At 41.7% G+C, this 15,270-nt stretch overlaps 1 protein-coding gene across 1 annotated transcript in view; it reads left to right on the top strand.

Moving 5' to 3' along the window:
- The window catches only part of LOC124778790 (glutamate receptor ionotropic, kainate 2), a 341,610-nt gene that overhangs the window by 250,890 nt on the left and 75,450 nt on the right, over positions 1–15,270 (top strand). Inside the window, exon 13 of the mRNA XM_047253668.1 lies at positions 10,252–10,449. Within this exon, the coding sequence (XP_047109624.1) occupies positions 10,252–10,449 (198 nt within the window). The remainder of the gene's footprint in view (positions 1–10,251; positions 10,450–15,270) is intronic.

Genomic DNA, 15,270 nt, shown 5'->3' with positions numbered 1-15,270 from the left:
CGTGCAGACCGCGTGAGACGACGCTTCATCCAGTCCCAAACATGCTCAATGGGGGACAGATCCGGAGATCTTGCTGGCCAGGGTAGTTGACTTACACCTTCTAGAGCACGTTGGGTGGCACGGGATACATGCGGACGTGCATTGTCCTGTTGGAACAGCAAGTTCCCTTGCCGGTCTAGGAATGGTAGAACGATGGGTTCGATGACGGTTTGGATGTACCGTGCACTATTCAGTGTCCCCTCGACGATCACCAGTGGTGTACGGCCAGTGTAGGAGATCGCTCCCCACACCATGATGCCGGGTGTTGGCCCTGTGTGCCTCGGTCGTATGCAGTCCTGATTGTGGCGCTCACCTGCACAGCGCCAAAGACGCATACGACCATCATTGGCACCAAGGCAGAAGCGACTCTCATCGCTGAAGACGACACGTCTCCATTCGTCCCTCCATTCACGCCTGTCGTGACACCACTGGAGGCGGGCTGCACGATGTTGGGGCGTGAGCGGAAGACGGCCTAACGGTGTGCGGGACCGTAGCCCAGCTTCATGGAGACGGTTGCGAATGGTCCTCGCCGATACCCCAGGAGCAGCAGTGTCCCTAATTTGCTGGGAAGTGGCGGTGCGGTCCCCTACGGCACTGCATAGGATCCTACGGTCTTGGCGTGCATCCCTGCGTCGCTGCGGTCCGGTCCCAGGTCGACGGGCACGTGCACCTTCCGCCGACCACTGGCGACAACATCGATGTACTGTGGAAACCTCACGCCCCACGTGTTGAGCAATTCGGCGGTACGTCCACCCAGCCTCCCGCATGCCCACTATACGCCCTCGCTCAAAGTCCGTCAACTGCACATACGGTTCACGTCCACGCTGTCGCGGCATGCTACCAGTGTTAAAGACTGCGATGGAGCTCCGTATGCCACGGCAAACTGGCTGACACTGACGGCGGCGGTGCACAAATGCTGCGCAGCTAGCGCCATTCGACGGCCAACACCGCGGTTCCTGGTGTGTCCGCTGTGCCGTGCGTGTGATCATTGCTTGTACAGCCCTCTCGCAGTGTCCGGAGCATGTATGGTGGGTCTGACACACCGGTGTCAATGTGTTCTTTTTTCCATTTCCAGGAGTGTAGTATAAAAAATTGGCCTTAATTTCCGGACGAAATTTCTTAGAATGCACGTTTGGAACATGGCAATATATGGCAGTGAAACATGTTCAGTGAGAAAACAGGGAGAAAAGAGACTCGAAGCGTTTGAGACTTGATGTTGTAGAAAGGTGTTGAAATTTAGGTTGACTGATAAGGAATGAAGAGGTTACTTGCGGAACTGTCGAAGAAGGGAACCTGTGGAAACCACTGACAAGAAGATGGGATAAGATGATAGGACATGTGTTAAGTCACCAGGGAGCAACTTCCATGGTACTGGAGGATAAAGACTGTGGCGGTAGACAGAGATTGGAATACATCTAACAAAACTGATGACGTGAAATGCAAGTCCTACTCTCAGACGAAGAGGTTGGCACAAAAGGGAAATTTCGGCGCGTCTCATCAAATCAGTCACTATATCTATGAGTTAATAAATTTATCCCAGGAATTTATGTTAGTCAGCTTCCTTAAATGTGTTTTCTTTCTTAAATTTTTTCGATACCCTGTTCTCAGTGCTCGTCTTCAAGTTTCCGCATTGTGCAATACAGTAAGTTTCACCAGAATCGGTGGAAATTATGATACGACTATCTGCAAATATGCATTTGGAACTATGCAATGTCTGTTTGCAAACCCATTGCAGGATACTTAAACTGATGACAGATGTCCTGTAGCAAGTCTGTAGTTGCTTCTTCATCGAATACGTTGAACAATTTCACTGATCAGCACAAATGAAAAAAAAATCCTTAGTCTTCCAGTACTTTAGTCTGTTATCTTGACACGGTACTGTATGCTTCCTGCAGTTAATAAACAACAGGGATTACTTCATTTATGGCTTACTAAGTCATCTTTCCTAAGGAAAGATGATATCTATCAACAATAAAGCAGGTAGTATGCATATGGTATGTCCCCCTCATTACTCTGAAACCTAGTGGTTTCATGCATCACACATTTCACATATTCCTTTTCACGTAATACGAAATCGATTAGGAGAGAGTGGAGTGTTTATACAAGTGATATAACGGTTCTGAGCATATCAATAATAATCGTTTTATATCTCGTGGCAGGAGACTATAAGTTTATTCTCATTATTTAAAATCACTCACTTTTTTAGACCCATGTCTTCCTTCTTTTCGTCATGTGATTTTCTATAGCCAAGTTCTTCTTCAGGTGTTAGCACTTCATTTTCCATCTATTTAACTGCATCAGAAAAGTCATAATATGGTAGCGATATCCCTCTTTGCTGAGTCGGTTACCCATAAAACTCCGATCACTTATGTTTAAACATTCAGAGCACACCTAGCTTACCTAACGTAAAATAAGCACCCATGTCATTCTCAGCTAGCTGGAAGCATGGCTTGTTTATTTAACTGCATTTTATCGGTACGCACAAACCCTAAGTAGTCTATTTGTCTCTCCAAAGTAGTCCGCAGTCACCCACGTAACCAATGGCCTTTCACAGACCCTGCATGTCTTCAGTTGTAAAATAAGCACCCTATATTTCAACTTCTGTGTTTATTTTAAAATTAGAATATAAATTAAATTATGTTGCTCTGTATGTTTCTTAATTGGTGTTATGTTTGTCTATGGAATGTGCATGAAGAGCTTAAATATTAATTTCATATTTTTTCGGATTTTATAATAATTTTTCGCAAAACGCCTACATTGTTATTTGTTTTGGAATGAATTTTTCTTATCTGTCTACCTGTGGGTGCTTATTTTCGAAGACTTCCAGGGTTGTCTCTGGTGGTGGATTTACGAAAATCGAGAAAGCGTAAACAGGAGAAAACCAAAACCAATATTTTAAATGCACTTTTTTAATATTCTCGGAGAAAATAAGAAATACGTTTGTGAAGTTTTTCGAGCACTACTTGATTTCAGAAATCTGGGGTAATAGCCTGAATGAAAATCAGTGTTGCTTTTCTTTCCAAAAGGTCAACAACTGTGCATTCCGACCCTTCCAATTTACAGACGTCTTGGAAGCGCTACGTCCATAAACGACAGACTCGTAATCTCTGATGCACAGTAGCTGCGCCTGCTGGTCCCAGAAAAGCTACAGTTTGCGTTTGTGGAAGGCCATATTACCAAACGTTTTCCTGCTTATTCAACCCACTTCATATCGTGTAATACTCTACCGCCCCCTAGATATAGTCACTTCTCTTTTAACTGTAATGCTAAATGTGATTTATATTGAAATACTCGAAATAATTTTGCTCATGGTATAATGAAGTGCCTAAAGTCATGTGGTAATTGACTTTCTAAACCAAGCCAGTGATAGGACATTTCAAGCCTTCAACTGTTCTCGGAAGATTTCCTCTGCGATGTCATATACGAGGTGTCCTTCCGAAGAATCGTCAGGTGCATTTTGCATGACGTTTCAGCAGACATTTGCAATTTAGTTTCTGCACTGTGTAGGAGAATTCAACCCAACGTATTTCATGCGACGCCCAATGTCGACGGAAAACATCAATTTAAAGCAGAATTGTACACGCCCATTCGATAGAGTCGTCCCAGATTAGTCTAGTGCGATATCTGTTTTATCGATATGTTTTAAAAAGGACAGTAACACACGACGAATAACCAGTAAGCCAGCAGCGACAGATCCGACCCATCTTGCGCTGACTACTACAGCCAAGCATACACCGCTACAGAGTCGCTGGTGGACTTCGTGTTTTACGATCCTTGTTAATACATATCTAAGAAACAAATATCAGACTACACTAATTTTGGAGCGGTATGTCGAATTGTCACGTAATGTACCGGTTTAAAAATAATTTTGTTTGTAATGGGAAACAAACCTGTGCCTTATGTTTACACTAGGCGTCGCATGAAAAACATGATGAGTAATAATTGTTGGGGTTGACTATAGCTACACAATGCAGAAACGAAATTCCAAATATCAGCCGAAACACAACGGAAAATACGCCTGAATACTCTTAAGAGAGACACACTGTATACGGCCTCCATAATTGTCCGATTCTTGCAAGTAGTGGAACTCGCTTTGAATGTTTCCTCCGGTTATATCCTAATGACGTGCGATAGTTTTCCGTCCTTATGACGTAGATGGCGAAATGATTCTTTATGTTTCACATAAGCAAACATTCTGACCAGGCGTGAATAATGTTGTCCGTTCTAGTATCGTAGCGTAAGTTTCCCAACGTAATACTAATTTTGGCGTCATGCGATACTTTCCTTGTGGCATTTCATTGTACAAAATGGAGTGTCAGTTTTTTCAGTGACATTATTATATTCATCTATGACTGAAAGTACGTGTTTTGAGAGTAAAACGAGGCCCTAGTTCCGAGAGCAGTTACCACTGTATAAGTACTATTCCTTTCCTTCAGACACCTAATGACATCAGCATCGATTTTCGCTATTCTTATGTCATATATCGAATTGTGCATCTTCGCACTATATGTCTCTGTCATCGGCGGTAAGCCTCAATAAACAGACGTCCTCGGTTACCGCATAGTGTAATTCATGAAGGACTGTTGGTATACTCTTGAAACGGAGGAGAGACACCTGCCGGATTTCCGACCACCAGAGGTACCACTAAAATGGAGCCGCAGTATCAGTTAAGGTATTAAGTCCGATATCTGATAACACACCTTACAACAGAGCGCGTTAGTTCAGGTGCCAGTTCTAGAGATGTTATATTTTTGTCTGCGCACTCCTTTTACCGACATTAGTTAACACCTTACTGAGGTCTTGCAGTGCGAGTCTACCTCTAGAACGAAATAATACGATGTAACAATCAATCAAGGCCGAAAGAAATACTGTTGTATAATGTTGGTTCCATCTCTGATATTTCTCACTTACCGACAGCCGCCTTGTAGTATGTATATAACATATTACATGGATGCAACTGGAAAATGTAGCTCATGACTTTAGGCATTTCACGGTATAGTATTTTTTTGATGGATAGATCTTAGAGATTCGGTGCCATTAATTTTGGTGCTGTAACAGTACAATTCCATGGAATAAACACGACGCAGGCTTGTCAGAAATTACTGCTCGTCAGTCTGTCATTAATACATTTTTAGGGCAGTTGTGTATTACCTACTCAATTTCTTCGAGGAAAACGTCTCTTGTACTGAGTAAAGATCTTAATTACATGTTACGGAAAATTTATTGTACAGTAATACTGCTTCACAAAAAGGAAGACTGGCCGCTATTGGCAGTACAATTTTCATTTTATTAGCTATTGGCAAATGTCGACTTTATAGTCATTATCAGTCAACATCAAGATATGCTGCTTAGAGCTTACGTCAGTGTTGCTTGATAGTAACTACAGAGTCGAAATTGATCAACAGAAAATTAAACAAAAATTGCCCATAACGAATGATATTTTGTTTTGAGAAGAATATCGAGCCTGTGGACCCAGGTGCAAACAAAATCATCACTATTCCGTTAACTGCACAGTATGATTCTTTTATCGCTTAATTTCTGTCAGCGTATGGCAACGTGTAACTTACTCCGATTTGTCATTTACACTTTTTAAATCACAAAAATAACACAAAATAACAGTAATACGAAGTTTCGTGTCTGGAATATGGAATATCATACCGAGACGTATAACACATAACATTGCATAAACAAAACGTTGGGAAGCTGTTCCAGATAAACATTTCTTTTACAAACATTGAATATATTTGAAATCAATAAATAAATGTATCAGATCAGCACAGCATATGATTGAAAAACGAGGGAGGAAGTGGATAGGAGCGCTTCAGAAGTACGCTTAAAAAAGGGAAAGAAAAAAATGGCGAACCATGAAGGAGTTAAGCATATAGGTCACAGACTGATATTAATACAGGTATCAACTGAAAATATAAAATTACAAACTTTGGCTGCCGACGGATGAATTGTGACGCCGTAGTGCAGTTTCTCCGCGAAGCAGGCAGGGATAGTAAACAGAGTAGCCTATATGTAGATACCACGGGAAAAAGTCTTTAGGAAGTACTTCCCGTGTTCTCAGTTGGACAGTAACTATGCCTTGCAGACAGGCGTGTGACCATATACGTATACGTCAGCATTTGAGAGAGAACGTGTAGTTGGTCTGACACAAGCCAGTTGGATTAATTAGTGAATCGCTCGACATCTGGATAGGAGTGATGCCATTATTCGACGATGTTGGTAGGAATGGGTGAACCATGACCGAACACGGCATTAAGAAGTAAGTGTCGACCTTCAGAGACCATAGAGTGTGAGGACAGGAGCAGTCATTGGGGGGCACTCAGAGGCACGGAATCATCATTATTATCTATCCGACGTGCAACTGGTCTTTAGAGTCATATTGGTATTCAAAATGATACATCCCAGCACATATCTATTGTAATCAGACGACTGAAAACGTCACCTGTACAGGTCTGACACGGGCTGCAACATATCTGATGTTGCCTCTGCCTCGCCGGCTTTTGGATGACGAGGAGCAGATTAGTGTTTAATGCGCCGTCGACAACGAGGTCATTAGAGAAGGAGCACAAGCTGGAATTACGGAAGGAAGGAGAAGAAAATCGCCTGAGGCTTTTCAAAGGAACCATCCCAGCATTTGCCTTAAGCGATGTAGGGAAGTCATGGGCAACCTAAATGAGGATGCCTGGACGGTGGTTTCGACCGTCGACATCGCGAATGCTAGTCCAGTGTGCTAACCACAGCGCTGCTCCGTCCAGTTGCGGCTTTTGGATCGGCCGCCTGGTACAAGTCTTTTTATTTATCTCTATTTCGGCGACTTGCACATCGACGATAATGTGATGATGAGGACTACGCACACCCATTCGCGAGTGGAGAAAATTCCCGACCCGGACGGGAATCAACTCCGAGGCCTTGTGATATAGCGCCAGAAACACTAACCACAAGACCACGATCTCCTGACTCCAAGGCTGTAGGTATGTGGTGGTCAACAAACTAAAAATTTATTCCGCAGCTTATTTATTTCGAGATGTTAATTAAAGCTTGTGACAAATCCTTGTATATTTATGTTATTTGTCCCCACTGCAAAGCCAGCCACCTTCTGAAACAACACCCCCATCTACTCTTATATATACACTGACGCAAAAATTCGCAACACCAAACAGTAAATAATGTAGACCAAGGAAATTTGAGGAATACATGTCACTAGTTAACATATTTAAGTGATTAATAGTGCGGAACCACAGGTTAACGCAAGCACGAGATAAGCCGTTGCAAATGTGAAATAATGGTACATTAATAACCGGTGTAAGGACAGATTACTGAATGCAAGCATATAAACGTGCATGTATTGTGTTGTACATAAATACGCTGTTTAAACTCCTCTGAATATATAAATTTTCCTTAGTAACCGTATCAGTTCAATTTTTTTCTAATAGTTGGAGAATATGATGGGGACCCATAAACTAGTGTAGTTTCACTAGTCAACGCTCTTTGATTATTACAGTAGAAAAGACTGATTTAAAAAGCTAATCATTCACTTCATTTGGAGTAGTTCATAATTTACTTTGCAAAACAAAAAAAAACACCGGGCTTAATTAACTTAAAAAGGAACCATTCATGATAAAAAACAAAACCACACCATTTTTCTTCTTGTTAGATCTGTGGGATGTGCAGTGTAGGAGAAACGCAAAATGAAGACTGCTCGCGCAGTAAAATTAAACATTCGTGAAGTCATTGCTCATAACAAACTTCAATAATTCATAAACATGATTAATATCCAAAACATACGTTGTGTAAGCCGAACAAAACCAGAACGCTCTCCGTCATAAAGACTTTCAAACACGAAAATGTTGTAAAAGAACGAGGATGTATGCACTATGAGCTCATTAGGGATACTGAACAGGCTAGGTTAGGGACAGGATGGGAAAGGAAATAGGTTGTTTTATTTATTCGGTGGAATCATTCCCGCCGTAATCCATCATCAAATAGGGAACAATGAAAAACCTAAATCTGAATGGTAGCAAAGAATGTCCGAATTCCAGTTCTCTCGACTGCGAATCCTATGTGCTAAACACATTCCCACTTCGTGCCAACAACGAAATCTGAACATCCTAGTAAGATGCATAGGTAGCAGAGGGATTGGAGATAAATGTCACGCGTCTCATTAACATTCCGCAGTATGGATGTGTAGTAGCAAACGGAATTATGTAAATTTCACCCATTAAAAATAAATCTGTTTAGAAGATACCCAAGACGGTAGTACTCGACACATGTTATCCGACGCAGATTTTCCCTTTGAAATCCGGTGTATAAACTGAAGAGCACACCAATCTCTTTGCCGCGTGGCTATTCGTGCCGAGTAATGTGACGTCAAGACATTGCCCTTACATTCAAGAAAGCGCTGTTTGAAATATCCGTCTGGTTATACAGTTTTATGTTTTCCGTAGTTTCCCTGAATCCCCTTTGGCAAATATAACGACGGTTCCTTTGAAAACTGTTGGGTGAGTCCTTTCCACAATCCAAGCTTGTGGTGCATCTCTAATAACCTTGACGTCGGCAGAACTGTAAATTCTGATTTCTCTCCTCTCCTTTTGACCATTCCTGTTAAGTAGTCAACCGAAACAGTAAGCAGCCAAAACATGAAACACTCATTCCTTGAAGAACATGTTTCAATACTTTTACATAGACAGGGGTGATTCAAGAGAAAGGTACATGCTTTGAGAGGTGATATTATTGGTGATTCTGAATAAAAACTTCAAATGAACATGGGTCATTTTTTTAACAGTATGTAACATACAGCGGTTTGACAGTAACGGGCCTCAATTGCCTGTCTCCTTCACCAGCACTCATATGCGAATACAAACGAAGTGACATTAGGCTACATGGTGTTGCCTTTCTGATCATTTTAATGCGCAATTCAACAACTCAGTTAGATTATTTACATTACAATAGATTCATTACATTACATTAATTACTTTACTTTAGATTACTTATTCCATTAGGTTACTGTTCGTGGGGTTGGCTCACGAGAGAAGTCTACAAGCGCAGGTGGACACAAAGGAAGAAGCTCTCGCTCGTATTTTACATGCATGTGTCCAAGTGAAGGACCGTACGAATGAGCTCAGATCAGCAACACAGTCGCTGTCTAAAACAGCTGCAAAATGCACTGCAGTTGAGGGTGGACGTTTCGATCAGCTTTTGCGAGAAAATTTACACAATCAAACGCGACGTTAGATCCCAATGTTTCATTTACTATCACTTGCAATTGTCCTTTGTCCATTTTTCATTAGTTTCCTAGCAAACTATTAAGAATAGGAGGTACTTTCACATGACGCTTTGTGTTCGGAATCACAAATTCTGTCACACCTCAAAGCACGTAATTTTCCTCCTGACTCACGCCATATATGTGACTGCACATCCTACGGAGGGTATTTAACGACTTTCTGTTTTAGTTCACTGGAATATCCATCGAAAGTAAAAATACTGTGTTGTAAGTATAAGACAAACTCGTACCATGCCGAGTAAAAACAGACTCTAACTTTGCAAGAAACAGACTCATCAACCATGACATCATATGTGCCAAGCTCATGATAGACTTTTAAAGTCTGTACCCAACTTCATATAATGTTCTTATCGGGAATTTACGTAAAGTTTCCCTACTACGGAACAGAGCCTGCAGAAATAGAGAACCTCACTACGTTTCCCTGTGACTAAATTCCATCGAGATATTTAACTGATCAAATCCTACAGCAGTGAAGGAAATGGACAAAAGAACTGTGCCGGTTTTTATACAAAAGGGGGAAAATTTATAAACAAAATGTTCGTCATCCTTTGGATTTTGGATTGAGTCACAGTTTGGTTGGTTGACTTGGGGAAGGGAAATCGGCCCTGCCCTTTCAAAGGAACCATCCCGGCATTTGCCTGAAGGGCTTTAAGGAAATCACGGGAAACATAAATCAGGTTGGCCGGACGCGGGTTTTAACCGCCGTCCTCCCGAATATGAGTCCTGTGTGCTAACCATTACGCCGGTGAATGAGTCGCACGCAATGACCGATCTGAGACGAGTAATTTTCTGACGAGTTCTGCAGTTGTGTAATTACTTGCTGTATTTCATTGCTGATACTACCACCATAAAGTATCCACATGTCCCTGGCGATGACGTCATCGTGCAAGACTTGTAGGTGCAGGCGGGAGCTTGGTTCACAGGCCACATCGACGCGCATCGTGGGCGGCATCTGGTGGTTCTTCACGCTGATCATCATCTCGTCGTACACGGCCAACCTGGCTGCCTTCCTCACCGTGGAGAGGATGATCACGCCTATTGAGAACGCCGAGGACCTGGCGGGGCAGACGGACATATCCTACGGCACGCTGGACAGCGGTTCCACCATGACGTTCTTCAGGGTAAGCTATTCCAGGTTCTTTGGCCACCTTACGTTGATAACATTGTAAATTATCAGTTGTTAATTTTCTTACAGTCAGTCGTTTCTGATTAGATGGGAACACAAAACCTACCAAAGCATCCAAAACAGTTCTCTAACAGCGTGTATAAGCGGACAAGAAAGAAAATTTCCGGACTTCCCGGTTAAAAATACAGTTTTTCCCGGATGAAAATACAATCTTTCCCGGGCGAAAATACGCTTGTTTCCAGGGTAAAGTACATTTTTACCGTATTAAGTAACAATATACTTGCCCTCGAAGCTGTAAAACTTATCGATCCTTCGAACGGTGAATGTTTTATACACCAGCACAGAACTCCCCAGTTCGTTAGGAAACGAAAGCCGGCAAAAATCAACGTTTTGGAAAGATCTCTGATGCGCGGCAACGTTTCCACTGCATATTTCCTTATTACGAAAGTACAACTCGAATTCCACCAAATACAGAACGGGAACTCCAGAATCGAGATAGGAGCGCTCTTTCGTCAGCCAGTCTCAGTGTGCGTCACGTGATCTCACCAGCCAATGACAGCAGATATTCAGAACATATGACACGCGATGTAGTCTGCGTCTAGCAACATCACTGTTAAGTAGCGTGAACACATAAATAGGAAAAGTTAACGGTTCAAATTAATAAACACACAGCATAGCTAAGTTTTCAAATATAACATTGGCCGTCAAATATTTTTTGCTATTTTTTTAGAGTATGTAATTAGGCACGACTCTAAGAGCACAGCTTAAACTGCCACAGCTGATTATTTTTGACAAGTACGATTATGAATTACACCACTGAACATAGAACATTTCGTGGGTTACTTGGCTGAATACATGTTCCGTCCAGCACTTCGACTTTCCCTAAGAAAAGCCAATTTCGTGCTCACGAACGCACAATGTAGGCCTACTTTTTTGAAGGATAATTATACTTTTTGCCATCGTTATTGCATAATTCTTAATGAATGAAACAACTAAAACTAAACTTGAAAGTAGGTCTTCTTTAGAGTGTGTTACCCTTTAAGATATATCAAACACAAATGTGTCAGTAAAATACCAACAATGGCATAAATGGCTGGTCTTCTGGGCCCGAAATTTCTGTATGTGGATAGTTTTCAGTGCTAAGCTTTTAATGAGAGTCTAATGCTCCGTGGTTTAAGAAATGCACCACACATTCTCACACGTAACATAATTCATCTTGAGTAAGTACTTTGAAAGTAACGCTTCTCAAACCACCTTTCACAAAATTTTCCCGCGGCCTATGAGAAATGTCAACAGTTGTGGCGTCACGCACATCGAAACGAGGCCCACGAGAAAGACGTATCGAAAGCAGTTTGTTGATACGAAGTACGATACATTTTGTTGTCGACAGATGCTTGGGTGTGCAGTGTGTTTTTTGGTTGTAAATCGCGGATACTCTTTGCAACATAAGTTCTATTTTTATGTTATTTTCTCGTTTATGTTTAACTGCAGCAGTGCTATTCTGTAGTATCGGGCGAAAGTAAAACTGTTTGCAAGAATATCAGTTCTAACGAATCAAAATTACAAAAATTTAATTGAAAACTAAAGCAATGAACAATTCGCAGAATTCTAAAAAAACTTCCAGGCATTTTTTCAGATTTCTCCCGAATGAGAAAATTCCCGGGTTTTCTCCGGTTGTCCCGGGGCGTATACACTCTAACTACCGAAGCTACCCAAGAATGTCGCTGTTGATAGTTAGTGGCTTTACAGATTTTTTTTTGCATATTCGATTATTGGATAAAACAGTTTTCTTTGCGATATCACAGATAATTCTGAAACCAATAAAATGGTTCAAATGGCTCTGAGCACTATGGGACTTAACAGCTATGGTCATCAGTCCCCTAGAACTTTGAACTACTTAAACCTAACTAACCCAAGGACAGCACACAACACCCAGTCATCACGAGGCAGAGAAAATCCCTGACCCCGCCGGGAATCGAACCCGGGAACCCGGGCGTGGGAAGCGAGAACGCTACCGCACGACCACGAGCTGCGGACTGAAACCAATAACGTCTTCAGTTATTTACATTACCTGAGAAAGACATAATTAATAAATACGATAAATGAGGTCAGCTGATATACAGTATTATTCATGAAAGTCTTTTTAAGTAGGCGCCAGATGTACATGTCCTAACATACAGGGTATTTCACCTGCTCGTATCGATGCCGTTTTATACAGTTCGTAAAATCCACGAGTGAGGTTTCCAAATTCTCTCGCTCGCTGCGTGCAAACTATTTTTCCTACAAAAACATGAATAGGATCTTTTTATAGGAAATTTAATGTAGTTAAATTTTGTACTGAGATACGTTTCCTCTAGAGGCCGTAGTTTTCGAGTTATTCAAGGAAAACCTACAAAAGTGAGCTTCAAACGAACAGTCAATTCCACACTAAGCCCTCATCGGTTATGATTTCTAATAAGATAGTCGTTCAATAAGTAATACCCCACATTTTTTTTCTCAAAAGATATTTACTGTTAATAGTCAGAATTTTGTGACGACATACATCAACATGTCTTCTCCATGTCCTATTTTTCTACATTCTAGCCATACGCCAACGTTGTGGAAGAGCTTGTATTCCGTCCTGGTAAAAGTTTTTGTCCTGTAGGCGCAGTCATGTTTTCACTGCATGACTGACACTCTCGTCATCTTCAATGTGTGGTCCCCGTAGAGAATCTTCAAGCGGCCCAAAGACATGGAAGCCGGAGGGTGTCAGGTCTGGACTGCAGGGTGGATGGGGTAATGATGTCCAACCCAAATTGGCCATGTGTTCCCGGCTTCTCAGACTTGTGTGTGGGCGTGCATCATCGTGTCGGAGCAAGATTTCTGCTGGATTCTTGTCCGATCGAACATTTCGGAAACGGTTCTTGAGTTCATTCACACTCTTCACGTATTCCTCTTAATTGAGGGTGGATCCTCTTGGCATCATATCCACGACAATGACGCCATCACAATCCCAGAAACTGTCACCTTGACTTTTCCGGCAGAGGGATTTGTCTTACATTTCCTCTTTTGCGGTGAATGAGGATGATGCCACTCCATGGACTGCCATTTTGTTTCCGGCGGAGAGTGGTGCTCCCAGATTTCGCCCTCCGTAACGATCCGTGACAGAAAGGCTTCTACGTCGGTCTCAAAACGCTCCAACAATTCAGATGAAATGGCCCTTCTTTGAATTCTGAGCATTCGTGGAACCCATCGTGAGCACGTGTTTGAATATCCTAGTCTCTATCATTGCAGACGTTGTCGAGTTGATGCGCTAGTCGGGACGAATAACAGCATCCGCACTATTCAGCATGTCTGGAGCAGTGGCTGTGACAGGACGTCCCGCGCGTGGCTGATTATGGAGCTCTGTTCCTGCATTTCCTGAAGCTGTAACTTTCGTTACCCATTGCCTAATTGTACTCCTATCAACTGAAGCATCGCCATACACTACACGCAAACATTTACGGTGTTCACCATGGTTTCTTTTTCTGCAAACAGTAATTCAATAACAGTACACTGCTTGTAACGTGAGTCGTAAGTAGACGCCATTTTGACACTGTACTACGGCTCTGCGATTTGCCAGAACGGTTCGACACTTAAGCGGCGCACAAAACAAACATTAAATGTGAAGCAACAACAAGGACATTTTTCTATGCATATTAATGGCTTTTAGAAAAGATTTGGGTCATTACTCATTGTACGACCCTCGTATGATGTTCACGGCACTCCCGCATGCTCCGCATGCAGCTGTGGAAAAATTTGCGACTGCACGAGTTGTTTCCCACATTCAACCTGTATTGCTGTCCATGACCAAGGGAGATTTACAATAAACACAGACATTTGATAGCCAAAGAAATGTCAAAGAAATCGGGCCGCAGTTTCGAATGATATTAATGACTTAAAACGAATTTTTTATTTGGAATGTGATTTGAGAAGGAATGATAACGTGGAATCACAATTAATTATTTGCCAAAAACTGCAGTGTAATTAATGATTTCCCCATTTTTCTTGAAGAACGTTGTGAACTTAAAATCATTTACCGTTATCATGAAATAAAGACGAATCCAGCAGTGCATTGCATGTGTAGAACGTGTTTTCTTTAGTGTCACACCGGCAAATCTTTCAAAAATCAAATAGAGTTTGATATGAGATGTTTGAAAAAAAAAAAGAGATGTTCTGAAAACTAATTCAAAAGAAACAAATATACGTTCGTTTAATAAATGGCAAAGAATTGGAGCAATAAATGGTACTGGATTTCAGATTTATCTATTATTGTTTACACTTTTTATTCACAAATGGCGAATAAGCCTTTTCTTGGTGTAAGTGAATAATGTTTCGCATAACATTTGTTTTTCAAGAATAAAGTATAACAGTTTATATCTGGATTCGTTATTCGTCGTTAGCATAAATTTCGTCTAACATTAATGCAGTCGCGTGGCCGGTGTACATGCCCTTACGCGTCTATCATTAGCATCGGTAATGTTCGGCAACTTCCGCGAACGTTCGCGAAGCGTATTAGCCCTCTCAGTGTCACATCAGTCACGTGTATGACACGTCGGCAGGCCTCGCGCTTGCAGGCCTCTAGTTAATGTGTGTATGAACACTCCATTCAGATCCAAACAAGAGTCGTAATTTTAATATACGAACATCTAAACTGAAGTATCGTGTTTTAATACTAATTGTACAAGAAGGCAATTGAACCTTGTGTAATTCGAAAGGTACTTTGTCACAGATGTGTAAAAAAATAAAATGACGCTTTTACGTACCCGTGAAGGGAGGTAGACATTCACACATGAGA

This window comes from Schistocerca piceifrons, chromosome 1 (assembly GCF_021461385.2).
Source record: "Schistocerca piceifrons isolate TAMUIC-IGC-003096 chromosome 1, iqSchPice1.1, whole genome shotgun sequence".
Classification (NCBI taxonomy): Eukaryota; Metazoa; Arthropoda; class Insecta; order Orthoptera; family Acrididae; genus Schistocerca; species Schistocerca piceifrons.
This window is presented reverse-complemented; position numbering and strand designations above follow the sequence as displayed.